Here is a 19,849-nt window from a genome sequence, read left to right as displayed (position 1 = left end):
CTCCAGCTTTCTGCCAGTCCAGACCCTAATGAGGCAGCAGAGATGGCTCAAGTACCTAGGCCCCTGCCACCCACATGGGAGACCTGGGTACTGTTCTAGCTCCCTGCTTTGGCCCAGCGTAGCCCAACTCTTGTGGGCATCTGCGGAGTGAACCAGTAGATGGGAGCCCACCTGTGCGTGCACGCATACTCCTCTCTCTCTCTGTCTCTCTCTCTCTCTCTGTCTCTCTTTTCCCTCCCTCCCTCTCTCTCTCTAATAAATACTAATTTTTTTAAGTGGACTAGACACAAGGGAGACAGAGTTAGAGAACTCAAAGACAGATCAATAGAAGACTTCAATTTTTTGGAAGTTTATTTATTTAGTGAACTTTATTTACAAGTTTTCAAAATAATGAATTCTTTACACATGATCTTCCAGAGACAACTTAGGGGAGCTGAGGGTGATTTGCTACACAACAGCAGACAACTGAACTCTGGTACTATTACCCCAGGAACTCGGAGGATTTGCCCCACACAGCTGTGACTAAGATCTCCAAGAGGCACAAGCCTAGCAATTGAAATTGGCTGGCCTGGGCTTTGCAGATGCCGTTGTCCCCCACAGCTGCTCACCATCGCTGTGTTCTTCGACACGACATTGCTGTTGACAGCAAGCCTTTGGGCTGCATCTCCTTTGGGCCCTTTGCAGACACAGTTCCAAAGACAGCAGAAAACTTCTGTGCTCTGAGTTCCAGAGAGAAAGGATTTGGTTACAGGGGTTCCTGCTTTTAGAGAATTATTCCAGGGTTTATGTGACAGGGTGGCAACTTAACATGCTACAGTGGCACTGGGAGCAACTCCATCTATGGAGAGAAGTTTGATGAGGAAAACTTCCCTCTGGGGGCTGGCGCTGTGGCGTAGCGGGTAAAGCCACCGCTTGCAGAGCCAGCATCCCATCTGGGCATTGTTCAAATCCCGGCTGCTCCACTTCCGATCCAGCTCTCTGCTATGGCCTGGGAAAGCAGTAGAAGATGGCCCGGGTCCTTGGGCCCCTGCATCCATGTGGGAGACCCGGAAGAAGCTCCTGGCTCTGGCCGTTGCAGCCATTTGGAGGAGTGATTGAGTGGATGGAAGACCTTTCTCTTTCACTCTGTCTTCCTCTGCCTCTGCCTCTATAACCATGCCTTTCAAATAAATAAACAAATCTTTTAAAAAAGAAAAGGAAAGAAAAAAACAAACTTCTAAAGCATATAAGTCTTGGCATCTTGTCCATGGCAAATGCTGAACACAGCACAAATGGTTCCCAGCTAGTAGTTGGGTGGCAGGCGTGTGGTCTTTGGCAGAGTGAAAGAAGGCATGAATATTGTGGAAGCCATGGAGCACTTTGGGTCTGAGAATGGCAAGACCAGCAGGAAGATCACCATTGCCAGCTGTGGACAACTCTGATCTTAACCAGCAGAGCACTGCTATAGCTCAGGAGAGCACCCTCCAGCCCATCTGCCCGTGATGCCCGTCACTGTGCTCTCCCCACAGTTCTTTGGGTTCCATGCTTTCCTTACTTCCCCTCCAAGTCTAGCAGGATTGCAGAGTTAAAAGTTATGATTGACAAAATAAAAACAAGAAATTAGCGAGCATGGTCAGAGTGAAAGGCTGTTGCTGGAACAGCGCTGACTGGTCGGCGGGGGAACAAGAAGGAGCGGGACCTTTTCCCTCTCTAGATTCCCAGGGTCTCTAGTCCTGCCCTGTGGCACCATCTAACAGAGACAGCAGGCAAAAGAGAAATACAGCTTTCAGAGTTCCAGCTCTAACATCGTAACTCTGAGTGCAGAAATTAGCAACTGAAGCAGGCATAAATTCTAAGGCTTTTTTCCTCTTTCATAACTAAGTAAAATACCTTAGAGTCTCACTGTGCATTTGACGATAGCGAGTGGATTATCCAGTGTATCTTTAGAGTGATTTAAGATCTTAGGAAAAAGGCTTCATTTAATAAGAACACACCCACAGTCTGGTTTCTCTCGCTGCAGGTATGATCCAAAGGAGAACAAGTGGACTCGTGTGGCTTCCATGAGCACCAGGAGACTAGGCGTGGCTGTGGCTGTGTTGGGAGGGTTCTTATATGCAGTAGGTGGCTCTGATGGGACATCTCCACTCAACACAGGTTAGTCCCTCCCAGAACTTTCTGGTTTCCCAGAAGCAGCAGGTTCTGAGGAGAGTCCACCTTCAAAAGGTATAAAAAGTTCATGTCATGCTGTAATTTATTAGAAAAATGTTTGTTTTCCCTGTAAGAAAGTGTAACTCATGTCTCTCTGCAGCCATACTCTTTTAGTACAGTCCCAAAATATTTTTTCTTCTACTATGTAAGGGTCTAGAAATTTTTAATGAATAATAGAACTGCTTTCTGAACATGATTACTTTCCTTCCCATCACTCCCCCCCATGACCAAAAGCACTTTATATTATAATCTAAAATAGAAACTGGGAACTGGAAGCTGGCATGTTTGTTAATTCTTTCTGTTTAGAGAGAATGGGCATTTTAGCCTAAAGATGGTGTATGACTCATTGCTACCTATCTTGTCCTCTCTTTAGTGGTTTAAACTGCACAAGGTCATGGGCAGGGGACTCTAGGAGTACAGAAAATACCTCTTGTGGTAGCAGTTGTCCATCCTGAATGGTGCTTGGAGATCACACAGTCCAGTCTCCCCACTTGAAGACAGAAAGAGTAAGGAGGACGGTCATGTAGCTAACTGGTCACATCTCTGTGCTCCAACACTTGCCCCTTCCCCATGCCATACCTGAGAGAGTCTAGTCCTGATGACAGTGCAATCTAGGATTGCCCAGAGATACTCAAGTCCTCTCAGAAGCAGAATTCATGTTGCTGACTGTAAGTACGTGTCATCTTGAGTTCCAGTGACTTTGACAAAACTGGGGTAAGAGGACGTGGCTGACTGCCCGGGTACTTGTTTCTCTTTTCCCTGCAGTGGAGCGCTACAATCCTCAGGAGAACAGGTGGCACACCATAGCCCCCATGGGGACGCGGAGGAAGCACCTCGGCTGTGCAGTGTACCAGGACATGATCTACGCTGTCGGCGGCAGAGATGACACCACAGAGCTCAGCAGTGCTGAGAGGTACAACCCCAGGACCAACCAGTGGTCTCCAGTGGTGGCCATGACATCCCGCCGTAGTGGGGTAAGTGCCCAGCTCCTGAGAGCTTTGGAAACAATCCCTCTCTGCCTCTCAAGTAAATAAATAAGTCGTAAAAAAAAAAAAAAAAAAAAAAAAGAACGGGTGTGGGCAGTGAAGAGACTGCCAGAGACAGCCACAGTAGCTCAGGCATGAAGGCAGACGGAAGACACCAGCCAGGAACAGTGTGCAGCAGCACAGCGGGGTGAGGAGAGGTGGTCAACCCTGCATTACTGAAGCTCAGGTGCAGTAGCAGGGAAAGGGAAAAGCCAGGAGGTGAGGCTCAACAGCGGGCTACAGGCTCCTGGAGGGCCTGCGGACACAGTAAGGCTTTACATTTACCCATAGGTAGCAGGGAGGCCTAGAAGGCTTTTAAAGGGGAAAGTGACAACATGATTAGATTTGTATTTTTTTTTTAGAGGTTTATATTGAAAGTTTTCTTTCTCTCTCTCTCTAACTCTGCCTGTCAAATAAAAAAAAGATTTATTTTGAAAGTTAGATTTAGAGATCTTCCATCCACTGGCTCACCCCCCCAGATGTCCACAATAGCCAGGGCTGGGCCAGGCTGAAGCCAGGGTAGCAGAGGCCCAAGCATGTGGGCATCTCTGCCGCTTTTCCCAGGCCATTAGCAGGGGACTGGATAAGCAGTGGAACAAATGGGACATGAACTGGTGCCCATGTGGGATACCAGCATTGCAGATGGCGGCTTAACCCGGACACCACACGCCCGTCCCATAGATTTGTATTTTTTAAAGAGATTTTTACTAGCAACTTAGAAAGTGAATTCAAGCAGGCAAACACCAGAGAATGTGAGAGCAGCTTGGAGGTTCTTTCTCATTTTTGGTGAATGCTTTTTCTTAAGTTTAAGAACTCTCTGTTTTGGCCGGCGCCGTGGCTTAACAGGCTAATCCTCCGCCTTGCGGCTCCGGCACATCGGGTTCTAGTCCCGGTTGGGGCGCCGGATTCTATCCTGGTTGCCCCTCTTCCAGGCCAGCTCTCTGCTATGGCCCGGGAAGGCAGTGGAGGATGGCCCAAGTGCTTGGGCCCTGCACCCGCATGGGAGACCAGGAGAAGCACCTGGCTCCTGGCTTCGGATCAGCGCGGTGCGCCGGCTGCAGCGGCCATTGGAGGGTGAACCAACGGCAAAAAGGGAGACCTTTCTCTCTGTCTCTCTCTCACTATCCACTCTTGTCAAAAAAAAAAAAAAGAAGAAGAAGAACTCTATGTTTTGGACTCTAAATATTCTCATTGATGGGCTGATGATGTGGTGCAGCAGGTTAAGCCACCACCTGCAATGCCAGCATCCTGTATGGGTACCAGTTCATGTTCTGGCTGCTCCACTTCTGATCTAGCTCTCTGCCAGTGCACATGGAAAAGCAGTGAAAGATGTGAAAGTACGTGGGCCCCTGTACACACGTGGGAGACTTAGACGGAGTTCCAGGCTCCGAGCTTCAGCCTGGCCCAGCCATGGCTGTTGATTTCAGTTGGGGAGTGAACCAGTAGATGGCAGATCTCTCTGCCTCTCCCTCTCTGTAACTCTGCCTTTCATATAGATAAATTAATTTTTTAACATTTTATTTGTTGGCCGGCGCCGCGGCTCACTAGGCTAATCCTCCACCTTGCGGCGCTGGCACACCGGGTTCTAGTCCCGGTCGGGGTGCCAGATTCTATCCCAGTTGCCCCTCTTCCAGGCCAGCTCTCTGCTATGTCCCGGGAAGGCAGTGGAGGATGGCCCAAGTCCTTGGGCCCTGCACCCGTATGGGAGACCAGGAGAGGCACCTGGCTCCTGGCTTCAGATCAGCGAGATGCGCTGGCCACAGCAGCCATTGGAGGGTGAACCAACAGCAAAAAGGAAGACCTTTCTCTCTGTCTGTCTCTCTCTCTCTCTCACTATCCACTCTGCCTGTCAAAAAAAAAAAAAAAAAAAGTTTTAATTTATTTATTTGAGAGGTAGAGTTATAGACAGTAAGAGGAAGAGACAGAGAAAGGTCTTCCTTCCATTGATTCACTCCCCAAATGACCACAACAACTGGAGCTGTGCCAATCCGAAGCCAGGAGCCTCTTCCAGGTCTCCCACATGGGTGCAGGGGCCCAAGGACTTGGGCCATCTTCTACTGCTTTCCTAGGCCACAGCAGAGAGCTGGATTGGAAGAGGAGCAGCCAGGACTAGAACCGGCAACCATATGGGATGCTGGTGCTGCAGGTGGAGGGTTAACCTACTGCAGCACTGCGCCAGCCCTGATAAATAAATCTTTTAAAAATATATATTCTCATTGAACATAAAATTTTATAGTTCCCATAATTTCATGTTTTTATATTACTTTTTCCGTCTGTGTTCAAGTAAATTGGAATGTAAGACTATAAGTTTTATTATCTTTTATTAGATGTATCTAGAAACCAGTCTAAAATTCCCCATAGTTGTCCAGTCTCTTCAGCAACACCTGTGCTTTGGTCCTCTAGGTTGGCCTGGCAGTGGTCAATGGACAGCTCATGGCAGTAGGCGGTTTTGACGGCACAACATACTTGAAGACCATTGAAGTTTTCGATCCTGATGCAAATACATGGAGGTAACCTTTAAGCTGTGTTGCAAATCACCTCACTACTGACTGGAAAGTCATGGGCCGAGATGGCCCACGACCATCAGCGTGAGGATGGTCCACACACTGATGTGCTGTAAAGAGAGCTGACACTCCATCGTCAGTGGTTCCCTTTGGCTCGATTGCTCTGAAGGGGCTGGTGTCTTGGAAAAGTCTTCTCTTTGCTAACTGTCTAGTTTTGTAACTAGAAACCAGAAAAGCAGGAGGAAAAAAAATAAATCTCCTTTCTAGCCCCATTCTGTTCAGCTGAGGAAAGTAAGGTACCAAGAAATACAGTGACTTCCTAAGCAAAGTAGTGATGGAGTCAGAATTAGAATCCAGGTCTTTGGCTCCAAATCTGTCAGCACAGTTTGGTAGTGTTTTTGTGGGAAATGCTATGCCCAGAAAAACAAATTACAGTTATTTTTTTAAAAAATGATATTTTATCTCACTTTAAAACCTATTTTGGGGGCAGGGATTTGGCATGGTGACTATGAAGCCACTTGGGGGGAGGAGGGTGTGGCCTTGCAGCGCAATGGAATAAACTACTACCTGCGATGCGAACATCACATATTGGAGCACTGGTTCAAGTCCCAGCTGCTCTGCCTTTTTTTCTTTTAAAGATCTGTTTATTTTTTATTGAAAGTCAGAGTTACACAGAGAGAGGTGAGGCAGAGAGAGAGAGAGGTCTTCCATCCACTGGTTCACTCCCCAATTGGCCACAACTACCAGAGCTGCGCCAATTCAAAGCCAGGAGCCAGGAGCTTCTTCTGGGTCTCCCATGTGGGTGCAGGGGCCCAAGGACCTGGGCCATCTTCCACTGCTTTCCCAGGCCATAGCAGAGAGCCAGATCGGAAGTGGAACAGCCAGATCTCGAGCCAGCACCCACATGGGATGCCAGCACTGTAGGCCTGGGCATCAACCCACTGCACCACAGCTCTGGCCCAGTGCTCTTTCAAATAAATAAAATATTTAAAAGATAAATTCAGATATAAAGTACATCAAACTCACAATGTCAATAGTTTTTATTAAATTTGAAAATGAACTGTATATTTGGCATTTTAGAGCATCTATCAAATTAGTCCTGGGAGTCTATTATAAAATGTGTAACTGTTAAAGATTTAGACTTGATGATTTTAACTTTAAAGATTTAAGAGGGGGCCGGCAACATGGTTCACTTGGTAATCCTCCACCTGCATCACCGGCATCCCATATAGGTGGCAGGTTCTAGTCCCGGCTACTCCTCTTCCAGTCCAGCTCTCTGCTGTGGCCCGGGAAAGCAGTGGAGGATGGCCCAAGTGCTTGGACCCCTGTACCTGCATGGGAGACCAGGAGGAAGCACCCGGCTCCTGGCTTCGGATCGACATAGCTCCGGCAGTGGCGGCCATTTGGGGGATGAACCAACAGAAGGAAGACCTTTCTCTCTGTCTTTCTCTCTCACTGTCTAACTCTGTCAAATTAAAAGAAAGAAAGAGAGAGAGAGAGGGAGGGAGGGAGGAAGGGAGGAAAGAAGGAAAAAGGAAGGAAAAGGAAGGAAAAAGGAAGGAAAGGAAAGAAAAGGTTTAAGAGAATTCAGGGTGGGCATTGGCTTGTGTTAGAGCTCCTGGGTTCAGGTTCTGTCTTTGCTCCTGATTTCGGCTTCCTGCTCTGATGGCAAGGGTGATTGCTCAAATAGTTGGGTTCCTGCCATCCATGTGCGAGACCTAGATTTGAGTTCCTTTTGGCCTGGCTCAGGCCTAGCTGTTGTAGGCATTTGGAGAGTAAACTATCAGATAGCTCTCTCTCTGTTTCTCTGCCTCTCAAATAAAAATAAAAAAGTTTTTAAGGGCCAGCGTAGTGCTGCAGCAGGTTGGGCAGTGCGGTATCCCATGTGGGCACTGGTTTGAATTTGGGCTTCTCTCTTCTGATCCAGCTCCCTGATAGAGCACCTGGGAAACAGCAGAGGATATCTCAAGTCCCTGGGGCCCAGTGTCCACATGCGAGACCCAGATAGGAGATCTCTCTGTCTCACCTGTCTGTCTAACTCTGCCTTTCAAATAAATAAATAAATCTTAAAAAATAAAAAAAAACCTACTGGCTATAAAAAAAACTATCAAAAAATGTTTTTAAAAGACTAGTTATCTTTGCAAAAGCTAAAGTTATAAAAAATTTTGGCTAAGTTTATAGATTTTTAATATTGAAAATAAATGCAAAAGTCACCTGATTTATGTACTTTCATGAAACTACCTAAATCTTTAGAATAAGGATTTAATAATGATGTAAAATTAAACCCATAATTGAAGTTTAACATAGTTAAAAATTTACTAAACTTCAAAATAGAACAATAGTCTACTTAAGTAGATTTTGCAAAGCTCAATTAAAAATTAGGTTTTGTGGGGCTGGAGCTTTAGCGTAATGGATAAAGCCACTGCCTACAGTGCTGGCATCCCATATGGGTGCTGGTTGAGTCCCGGCTGCTCCAGTTCCAAACCAGCTCTCTGCTATGGCCTGGGAAAGCAGTAGAAGATGGCCCAGGTCCTTGGGCCCCTGCACCAGTGTGGAGACCTGGAGGAAGCTCCTGGTTCCTGGCTGTGGATCGGCCCAGCTCCAGCAGTTGCAGCCATTTAGGAGATGAACCAGTGAATGGAATACTTTCTCTCTCTCTCTTCTCTCTCTCTCTCTCTCTCTTTCAGTCTCTGCCTCTGTAATTCTACCTTTCAAATAAATAAATAAAAATCTTTTTGTAAAAAGTGGCTTTTAGGGCCGGCGCCGTGGCTCAACAGGCTAATCCTCCGCCTTGCGGTGCCGGCACACCGGGTTCTAGTCCCGGTTGGGGCACCGGATTCTATCCCGGTTGCCCCTCTTCCAGTCCAGCTCTCTGCTGTGGCCCGGGAGTGCAGTGGAGGATGGCCCAAGTACTTGGGTCATGCACCCCATGGGAGACTAGAATAAGCACCTGGCTCCTGCCTTCAGATCAGCGCGGTGCGTCGGCCACAGTGCGCCGACCACGGCGGCCATTGGAGGGTGAACCAACAGCAAAAAGGAATACCTTTCTCTCTGTGTCTCTCTCTCTCTCTCACTGTCCACTCTGCCTGTCAAAAATAAAAAATTAAAAAAATTTTTAAAAGTGGCTTTTAAAAATTTTTTAAATTTATTATTATTTTAGTTAACAAGGCAGATGAAAGAGAAATAGAGATTGAGTATCTTCCAGCCACTGATTCACTCCCCAAATGCCCACCACAGCTGGGTCTGTGCCAGGCCAAGGCCAGGAGCCCGAAACCTAATCCAGGTCTTGCATTGAATGACAAGGACTCAACTACTTATGCTATCACATGCTGCCTTCCAGGGTACTATTAGAAGTTAGAACTGGAAGTGGAGCCAGGACTCCAACCCAGGCACACTGATGTGCGATGTGGGTGTTCCAAGTGGTGGCTGCTGCTTTTTTTTTTTTTTTTAACATCAAAATAGTTGTACTTTTTTTAATTCTTTTTCTTCCTTAAGAATTTTATTTTAGGGGCCAGCGCGGTGACGCACTAAGTTAATCCTCCGCCTGTGGTGCTGGCATCCCATATGGGTGCCGGATTCTGTCCCGGTTGCCCCTCTTCCAGGCCAGCTCTCTGCTGTAGCCCGGGAGTGCAGTGGAGGATGGCCCAGGTGCTTGAGCCCTGCACCCGCATGGGAGACCAGGAAGAAGCACCTGGCTCCTGGCTTTGGATCGGCGTGGCACCGCCCGTTGCAGCCATTTGGGGAGTGAACCAATGGAAGGAGGACCTTTCTCTCTGTCTCTCTCTCTCTCTCACTGTCTGTAACTCTACCTGTCAAATAAATAAATAAATAAAAATTTTTAAATAATTTTATTTTATTATTTGAAAGGCAGAGTGACAAAGAGGGAGAGAGAGAGAGAGAGAACAGGATCTTCCATCGGCTGGTTCACTCCACAAACGACCACAACAGCCAGGGGTGGGGCCAGGCCAAAGCCAGGAGTCAGGAACTCCATCCAAGTCTCCCACACAGGTGATGCAGGGGACCAAGGACTTGGGCCATCTTCTGTTTCCTTCACAAGGCACATTAGCAGGGAACTGGATTGGAAGCCAAGCGCCTGGAGCTCAAACCCATCCTCCAGTATGAGATGCCAGCCTCATAGCAGCAGCTTAACCCACTGCGCTACAATGCTGGCTCCTCCTGCTATATTCTAGTGAAACAATTCCTAATTTTCAGCTGCAGCTACCCTCCCAGACTTTTTTGTCACCATGTTAGAGTCACCTTGTGAATTTATTGAATCCTCTGTATATTCATCTATGGGAAAGCCACAGCACTTACTTTTTTTTTTTTTTTTTTTTTTTTTGACAGGCAGAGTGGATAGTGAGAGAGAGAGAGAAAGGTCTTCCTTTTGCCGTTGATTCACCCTCCAATGGCCGCTGCAGCCGGCGCATCATGCTGATCCGAAGCCAGGAGCCAGGTGCTTCTCCTGGTCTCCCATGGGGTGCAGGGACCATGTACTTGGGCCATCCTCCACTGCACTCCCGGGCCATAGCAGAGAGCTGGCCTGGAAGAGGAGCAACTGGGATAGAATCCGGCACCCCGACTGGGACTAGAACCCGGTGTGCCAGCACCGCAAGGCAGAGGATTACCTGTTGAGCCACGGCACCGGCCAAGCACTTACATTTTTATCAATGTAAGTTTGGATTGCACATGGCTCAGTATTGCTCAGCAGTTGTCACAACACTAAAGTCAGGCTCATGGGCTGGTGCTGTGGTGTAGCTGGTTAAGCCACCGCTTGCAGTGCCGGTATCCCATGTGGACACCAGTTCTAGCCCCGTCTGCTCTACTTCTGATCCAGCTCCCTACTGATGTTCCTGGGCCAAGTTCTTGGGCCCCTGCTCCTACATGGAGACCCAAAAGAAGCTCCTAGCTCCTGGCTTCAGGTTGGCCCAGCTCTGGCCATTGCAGCCATTTGAGGAATGAACCAGCAGATAGGAGACCTCCCTCTGTGTCTCTCTTCTCTGTAACTCTGACTTTCAAATAAATAAGTCTTTAAAAATAAGCGAATAAATAAAAATAAAAAATAAAGTCAGGCTCAGGAAAACATACTACTTTTTTAAAGGTTGATTTTATCTGTCTGAAAGAGGGAGTCGGGGAGAGACAGAGAGATCTCCTGTCTTCTGGCTCACTCCCCAAATAGCCTTAAAGACCGGTGCTAGCCAGGCCAAAGCCAGGAGCAAGAAACTCCATCCTGGTCTCTCATGTGGGTTTCAGAGACCTAAGTTCATGGATCAACTTGTGCTGACTTCCAAGTGCATTAGCAGGAGGCTGGATCAAAAGCAGAGCAGCTGTGGCTCCAACTGGCACTGTGATAATGGGATGCCAGTATCACAAGCAGTGGCTTAACCCACTGCACCACACCGCCTGCCCCAACATATACTTCTTGCTCCTACATCTCATCTTGACTGAGTGTTCTAGGCTCTGAAGATACAGAGGTGAATAAAACAAAACTTCCCTGCCCTACTGTAGTTGGCCTTGTAGGAAAGAAGTCACAGGTTTCTATACCAAAGAGGTGTAAGTGCTATAGCAAATAGCAGAGCAGCCCAGGGGGTTAGCCAGGAGGGGAAGGAGCGTCTGCTAAAGGCAGTCCAGGAAGGTCTCACTGAAAACCGAATAGAGGGAAATGACAGATAATGGCAGGTTTTGATTAATAGGAGCCTCCCACTTGTGGGATATTTTCTTCCAAATACAGCTATTTTTGGTGAAAATTTTGAGTCAGCATCATTTGGGAAGACAGCTAAATTTACTTCTGCCATTTCATTATTATAATCCTATGTATGGACTTGTTTCTCAGTAACTGTCACTAAATAGGATTAGCAGTGGTGCCGGCACTGTGGCATAGCTGGTAAAGCTACCACCTGCAACATAGGCATCCCAGATGGGCTCCTGTTCTTGTCCCAGCTACTCCACTTCTGATCCAGCTCTCTGATTATGGCCTGGGAAAAGCAGCAGAAGATGGCCCAAGTGCTTGGGCTTTTAATTTCTTCATTGAAGAGGGAGAGAATGGAGTTTTCTTCCATGGGTTCACTCCCCAAATACCCACAGCAACCAGGGGTGAGCCAGGCTGAAACCAGGAGCCAGAAACACGGGAGGACAGGTAGAGTGGGAACAATTGCTGTGTTCCTAAAGTTATATCAATGGAAGGAATGAAGGGAGGGTTGGTGGGAAGGATGGAGGAAGGAGAGGGAAAGGGGGAGTGAGGGAGGGAGACATTCTGGGCCTTCCACAGGAGTGGCAGGGACTCGGTTACTGGAACCATCCATCACCTACTGCCTTCCAGGGTATACATGAACACTAGGAATCTAGACTCAGGAACAGAGCTGGGACTTGAATCCAGGCACTTCAGTATAGGATGTGGTTGTCCCAACCATCTTAACCACTAGGCCAGATACATGCCCAGTCATGAAATTCTTGAGAATCATCTGTTGAGAGATTAATATGCACATTCTTGTAGTTACTTATCCCAAACATAGACCAGTTTTACCTCACACCTGACTGAAGATCTAGTATTCTCTCCCATAGACGTCCTTAGTTTTGAATGTGCTTTTGTTCCTGTATCACCAGCTAGATGCTCACTTTACTCATGTCTGATTTTGTTCCATAAAGATTTGAGGAGGCTCACATGGCTACATACAAGAAAAGGGGGGCAAACGTAAATAAGGGAAGGAGTTTAGCAAAAGGAAAGTGTAGATGAGAAAATAATTGGAGCAAAATTAGACACAAAAATGTTGAACATACTATTTTGCCTAATTGTTAGAAGCCAGTGTAGGGGCCGGCGCCGCAGCTCACTAGGCTAATCCTCCACCTTGTGGCGCCGACACCCCGGTTCTAGTCCCGGTCGGGGCACCGGATTCTGTTCCAGTTGCCCCTCTTCCAGGCCAGCTCTCTGCTGTGGCCCGGGAGTGCAGTGGAGGATGGCCCAAGTCCTTGGGCCCTGGACCCTCATGGGAGACCAGGAGAAGCACCTGGCTCCTGGCTTCGGATCAGCGCAGTGCGCCGGCTGCAAGGCACCAGCCGCGGCGGCCATTGGAGGGTGAACCAACGGCAAAGGAAGACCTTTCTCTCTGTCTCTTTCTCTCACTGTCCACTCTGCCTGTCAAAAAAAAAAAAAAAAAAAGCCAGTGTAGACATTCTGCGATGGAGAAGTGATTACTCTATAAGTGAGAGCTTTTCAGTTGGTATCTGAAATAATTCTCTGCCGACCGTGCTCAAGTCCAGCTTCTATTCTTTGGAAGAGATGTATGAAACTGAAAATATCACTTGTGTTATAAAACATACAAACGTGTCTGACTAACATCCAGTTATAGAAGAAACATTGTTTTCCCTGAGTGAGAAAATCTGATTTTGTTTCTTTCTTTGCAGGTTATATGGCGGGATGAACTACCGTCGGCTAGGGGGCGGTGTAGGAGTGATTAAAATGACACATTGTGAATCCCATATATGGTGAACATGTAGAAGACAGTCTTGTATATGCTCTGTATTCTGAAGAGCTTTGACTTTGGAGCTTTGTACAGCTTAAGAAAACATTAGAACAAATTTTATTCTTTGCTGGTGCCTCAACATATGGAAATACAAATCCAATGAAAATACTTCACCTGCAAGACGCCACCTTTGCACAATAATTTTCGATTCTGTGCAGAATATTTATTTGGGATTTTAATTTATCTGTTTTTGTTGTTGTTTTTCATCAGTTTGTAAGTTTGTGGTTTTTTTTTACTATGCTTTCTCCCTCAAAAAAAAAAAAAAAAAGAAAGAAAGAAAGAAAATTTCCAAGCAGCAAAACTTAATTTGTTTTTAAGGTATTGATTTAAGTATGGTTGGGGCAGAGGGCTTTGTACGGTCTGGTTGTTATTTCTGGGCGCTCCATTCACATGACTCTACTGCTTCCGAGGATTACCAGTGACAAAGATAGGCATGCACAGTGCACTAGCTAGCCATCACTCTTGCACTAAACACCAGGAGACTTGAAAATCTAAAAAAAGGAAATAAATATTTTAAATAGTACAGTTCAGAAGGAATAAAACCAGGACTCAGAGTTGTCATCCGTGGACATTCACATCTTGTTTTCTTCTACGTGAATTTGTTTTCTACTACAGTGGAAGTCTTCCAGATCTGAAGCCCTGCTGAGTGCCTCTTGGGAAAAGTCTGAGAGTCTCACTTGCTGCTTCCCAGTAAAGTCTGTGTGACTCTCGCAAGAGTTTTTGCTTAAAAATGATCCTGACTGAAGCAGCCTTCCTTCTTGTTTCCTTAGCGTCCCTAAGGCCAGCCTGGAGCAGTGACCTCCCCCAGGCAGTGCATGGTTACCCAGTTTGCACCAATGCTCAGCCTTGGGAAGATGAGGCTCTCCTTTAATAACAGCTTCCAAGGGAATGATTCTCCAGTCCGTGTGACGATCGTACATGTTCATGAGCGTGAAACCAACTGAGGCATCTTATTAACATTTTGGTTCTTTTATACAAACTGTATCATTTGCATTCTATAAGGCCACTGTTACTGTTTCTTTCAAACTTACTGATAAAAGTTCAAAATCTTAAGGAAATAAATAATTTCAGTGGTTAAGGGTTTTTTTTTTTCCTCATTGTATTCATAGGCCAATTTTTTCAACAAATTTTGCAGGAAGATCTTTGAATAAGACTTTAACCGCAACCAAAAGGAATAACCTTCACCTTCTCCCTCTCCCCTACCACAGAAATGTCTGGCAAGTTTTGTGTTTACATTTAAAGATCATTTGCACCTTTTTCAAAGAAAAAAATAAGTATTTAGTAAACAGTTGTTTACATGTATCATTTATGCTTTTTTCTAGCATGTATAACTTTTTTAAATAAAGGTAGTATTTACCATAAAAATTTTTTTGGTTAATGCTTTTTAATGCTTGTACCCTTTGATATTTTATTTAGATTTTCTGTTTCTGTATCATTTAAATGTCCTTTATGTAAATTGTAAATGCTTTCAACCTGAAGGAATAAAGGGATTGCCAGCTAGAACTAGGAATTTTTGTTATATATTTTATATATTATCTAACCTATAAACTTATTTTCTGTTGTAGAGCTTAAAAGTAATACAGTTTAGGGCTGGTGCCGTGACTCACTTGGTTAATTCTCCACCTGCGGCGCTGGCATCCCATATGGGTGCCGGGTTCTAGTCCCAGGTGCTCCTCTTCCAGCCCAGCTCTCTGCTGTGGCCCGGGAGTGCAGTGGAGGATGGCCCAAGTGCTTGGGCCCTGCACCCCATGGGAGACCAGGAAGAAGCACCTGGCTCCTGGCTTCAGATTGGCACAGCACCAGCCATAGCAGCCATTTGGGGGGTGAACCAACGGAAGGAAGACCTTTCTCTCTGTCTCTCTCTCTCACTATCTATATCTCTTCCTGTCAAATAAATAAAAAATTAATACAGTTTAGATTTTTTAAAAGACTTATTTATTTATTTGAAAGGCAGACTTACAGAGAGGGAGAGAGAGAAAGAGAGAGAGATCCTCTACCCACTGATTCGCTCCCTAAATGGCTGCAGTGGCTGGAGCTGGGCCCATCCAAAGCTTAGAGCCTGGAACCTCCTGGTCTTCCACATGGGTATCCAGGGCCTAAGCACTTGGGCCATCTTCCCCTGCCCTCCCAGGCCACTAGCATGCAGCTGCATCGGAAGTGGAGCAGCCGGGATTTGAACTGGTGCCCATATGGGGTGCCAGTATCTCAGATAGCAGCTTTACCCACTATTCCTTGACACTGGCCCCAGAATCACAGTTTTGATCTGGAGGGACTCTTAACAGTTCCTCAGATCCAAACCCATTTATTACACTGATTTAAGTCTAAAAAACAAGGAAATTGCCTAAGACATACCAGGCGATGAATGATGGCACTGCCATTAGAAATCAGTTTCCCTGGGCCCAGCGCTGTGGCGCAGTAGGTTAATCCTCCACCTGCGGCGCCAGCATCCCATATGGGTGCCAGTTCTAGTCCCAGCTGCTCCTCTTCCAGTCCAGCTCTCTGCTATGGCCTGGGAAAGCAGTAGAAGATGGCCCAAGTGCTTGGGCCCCTGCACCCACATGAGAGACCGGAAAGAAGCACCTGGCTCCTGGCTTCGGATTGGTGCAGCACCAGCCATTGCAGCCATTTGAGGAGTGAACCAGCAGATGGAAGACCTTTCTCTCTGTCTCTCCCTCTCACTGTCTGTAACTCTACCTCTCAAATAAACAAAATCTTAAAAAAAAAAAAGAAAAGAAAAAAATCAGTTTCCCAAACTCCCACTTCATTTCTTTGCCCCACACTAGCTCGTAGTGGAACACGGCTTCAAACCAAACATAATAACAGACCATAAATGCTAATGAGGAAAGCCTAGCTTGAACATTTAAAAAGCATTCAGATTTTTGTGAGCTCCTTGGGTTATTCAGCGTGAACAGTCTTCAAGGTAAAGTCCCAGATTTCCCGAGCTCTCCTGCATACATTTGAGGAAAAGGATAGGCATGACAACAGGAACAAGTTCTGGGGATTACTCTCCCTTAGGCAGTTCCCAGGGGGGGAAATCCATGTGACGGTGACTAATGAGGACACAAACGCACCGGCCCACGCTTTCACCGGAACCTGGGACAGCTGTTCTCCGCCTCCACCGAAGGCATTCCAGTTCTGTCATGGAGACAGTGTGTTCTGTAAAAGGCATGGCCGTATAGCACGACGTGTACCTGCCTACTGATTCCCACAACTATGCTCACTTTATAAATACAGCCACTCAAGCTTAAATGAGTTAAAATGACATGGCAGCAGATGGAAGAGTCTCACTCTGTCACTCCTCGCTTTGTTGCTGGCCTTTCAGGTAAACGTCTTTGATATGGCAGAAGTTGAACCTCAGATCACATACCCAGGTTCAAAATCCTTGTGCTCTATGCTCTCCACATTCCTGTGTGTGATTTCCAAAATGAGTATTTCTGAGTTTTTAGTCCATAATATTTTGCCCTCTAAATATCCATACTGCGGATAATACCTTTTTCTTTTTTAATTTGAAAGAAAGAGCTCCCACCCACTGGTTCATGCCCCCAAATACCTGCCATGTCCAGGGCTGGGCCATGCTGAAGCCAGGAGCAGGGAACTCAATGAGGCCTACTGTGTGCATGGCAGGGACGCGATTCCTGAAGCCATCAGCAGGGAGCTGGAATGGGGAGCAGAGCCAAACCCCAACCTGAGCACTCAGAAAGGGAATACAGGTACCCCCTGTGCCGTCTTACCTGACAGGCCAAGTGCTTATGGAAAAGAAGGTCCCTCCTGAACAAGATAGGAGTGAGCGTAGGGAAATAGCCTATCAAGCTTAACAAGCTTCTTAACCTAGGATGCAGACGGGGAAAGAAAAAAGTGGGATGAGGGAAGAAGTACAGGAGAGGAGAGAAGCAAGAAGCAAAACTGGCCCAGTCCATCTCAGCATTGGTGCCTGACTGTGTAACAGGAGTGTGACAGCTGGCTCTGTAAACTGCTTAGGGGGCTGTATTCTGGAAAGGAAAGGTAAGAATCTTTCCTAGAAATGACAAAACTCTCAGCTGTCTCATAGCTCCTTAATAATGCTCTTTGAATTCCACAGCCACTTAAGAACTTAAGATTCCTTTAAATGTTAAAAAAAAAAAAAAGTATTCATTGTACAAACATTAAATATTTGGAGCTAATCCAACAACAGTTGGTAGCTAATTATACTCCTTCCCTAGAAAGAAGAGTTATTTTATTTAAGTCTGAACTCCTAGGAAAAGAAGACACATATCTAGCGTCAATTTAGATCAATGAACATTCAGATGTATACTGAAACAGGAGCGGTCCCTACCTTTAAAAACATTTAAGCCTCTGGATTGGTGGTTCTCAGAGTGTTGTCTGTAGAATCCTGAAGTCCCTAAGATTCTTTCTTTTTTTTTTTTTGACAGGCAGAGTGGACAGTAAGAGAGACAGAGAGAAAGGTCATCCTTTGCCGTTGGTTCACCCTCCAATGGCCGCTGTGGCCGGTGCGCTGCAGCCGGCGCACCGTGCTGATCCGAAGGCAGGAGCCAGGTGCTTCTCCTGGTCTCCCATGCGGGTGCAGGGCCCAAGGACTTGGGCCATCCTCCACTGCCCTCCCGGGCCACAGCAGAGAGCTGGCCTGGAAGAGGGGCAACCGGGACAGAATCCGGCACCCCGACTGGGACTAGAACCCGGTGTGCCGACGCCGCAGGCAGAGGATTAGCCTAGTGAGCCCGGGCACCGGCCAAGATTCTTTCAAAGTATCCATACATAAAAACTGTTCTCTTAATTATACTAAGAAGTCTTGCCTTTTCTACTATTGTGACATTTGTGATGATGATACAAAAGCAATATGGATAAAACTGCCAGTGCCTTGGCACAAATCAAGACACTGAGGGACCGGCGCTATGGTGTAGGGGGTAACGCTGCCACCTGCAGTGCCAGCATCCCATATGGGCACCGGTTCGAGTCCCGGATGCTCCAATTCAGATCCAGCTCTCTATGGCCTGTGAATGTAGCAGAAGATGGCCCAAGTCCTTGGGCCCCTGCACCCTTGTGGGAGACCTGGAAGAAACTCCTGGCTCCTGGCTTTGGACCAGCCCAGCTCCGGCCATTGTAGCTGTGAGACCTGATCCTAAATCAAGGTGTAACTATTTTAAATTAGGCCTCCATCTTGTAACTTGGGCCTGACCAGGCCCTGAACCCTAAGCCAGAAGTAAATAAATGAGCTCACCTTGCAATAAAATCTCCTAGCAACAGCCGATTAACAGCAGAGAAATACCTAGAGTCCCTGGTGGTCTTTGGGGACCACTGACCTGGGCATTACAGTAGCCATTTGGGGAGTGAACCAGCAGATAGAAGACCTCTTTCTCTCTCTGCCTCTCTGTAACTCTTTCAAATAAATAAATAAATCTTGAAAAAAAAAATCAAGGCAGCAGCACCAAACTCTATGACTAGTAGCATTCCTCATCACTACTGACTTGAAACTTTTAAAATCTTTGTTAAGAACGTCCTCGAAGGGGCTGGTGTTGTGGCGTAGCAGTAAAAGCCGCTGCCTGGGGCCGGCACTGTGGCATAGTGCCTCTGTCCCTCTGTAATTCTTTTAAATAAATATTTTTTTTTTTTAAAAAAAGTATGCAAGGGGATATGAGTAGAATAGTAGCAAACTGTAATATGGTAAATATTACTAGACATAATCCATATAGACAAAAGTTCTTTGTGATAGTTTCTGAGAATGTAAAGGGATGCCAAGTGAAAAAAGCTTGAAAATTCCTGCTCTAAATCTTCTAGTATCCAGGAAATACGTAGGAGTGCAGGAACGTGTGAACTTCATAGGGGCTGGTGTTTATTATTTTCCCCTAATTTGAAAGGCAAAGAGGGAGAGAGAGAGCTCTCATCTGCTGGTTCATTCCCCAAAAGCCCTCGCTCAGCATTATGCTAGGCCAAAGCCAGGAAGGAGCTTGTATCTCAATCCAGGTCTCCCACATGGGTGTCAGGCACCAGAGCAGGTGAGCCACACCTGCTGCCTCCCGGGGTGACACTGGCAACAGGCTAGAATCAAGAGTTGAGCCAGGACTCAAACTCAGACACTGATACAGGACGTAGGCATCCCACGTGGCATAATAAGCCCCACACCAAACACCCACCTCCTTTGTAGGGATATGATGAGTAAAATCCAGAACATGAGAAACTTTGTAAGACAAAATAACTCATTTTTCCCAAAAAAATTGAATTGCAAGAATGAAGAAAAAAAGGAACTGACAGATGAAAAGAAATGTAAGATTTTTAGCTAGTTTGCTTCTACCCTCCACTTACCAACTTTCAGAAGCCAATTCTATACTGGTATGGTTTGAATATGGTTTGTCTTCTTCAATACTCACATTGGAACTTGGTCCCCAGTGTAAGTGAGAAGTGGTGGGATGATTAGGAAACCAAGCGGGATTAAAGCAGTTCTCTTGCTATAGTGGGTTAATTATCACAAGAGTGGGTTGTTGTAGCAGGCTCGGCCCCTTGCTTTCTCTTCTACACACACCCACTTGCTGTTCTAACTCTGGCCACTTTAGGAAGCAGCAGGAGGCCCCCTCCACTGCAGCTGCCCAGTCTTGGACCCTGCCTCCAGAACCATGGGCCAAAA

General features: G+C 46.5%; 1 protein-coding gene and 1 pseudogene across 1 annotated transcript in view; both read left to right on the top strand.

Annotated features, from left to right (window-relative positions):
* Positions 1-13,792, top strand: part of KLHL20 (kelch like family member 20) — a 90,336-nt gene extending 76,544 nt beyond the window's left edge. Inside the window, exons 9-12 of the mRNA XM_062193002.1 lie at positions 2,000-2,133; positions 2,953-3,161; positions 5,616-5,722; positions 13,115-13,792. Of these exons, the coding sequence (XP_062048986.1) occupies positions 2,000-2,133; positions 2,953-3,161; positions 5,616-5,722; positions 13,115-13,199 (535 nt within the window). The 3' untranslated portion in view covers positions 13,200-13,792. The remainder of the gene's footprint in view (positions 1-1,999; positions 2,134-2,952; positions 3,162-5,615; positions 5,723-13,114) is intronic.
* LOC133760527 (peptidyl-prolyl cis-trans isomerase A-like) lies at positions 582-1,421 on the top strand (annotated as a pseudogene).
* Positions 13,793-19,849: the final 6,057 nt, after the last annotated feature.

The sequence above is a fragment of the Lepus europaeus genome, chromosome 5 (assembly GCF_033115175.1).
Source record: "Lepus europaeus isolate LE1 chromosome 5, mLepTim1.pri, whole genome shotgun sequence".
NCBI lineage: Eukaryota > Metazoa > Chordata > Mammalia > Lagomorpha > Leporidae > Lepus > Lepus europaeus.
This window is presented reverse-complemented; position numbering and strand designations above follow the sequence as displayed.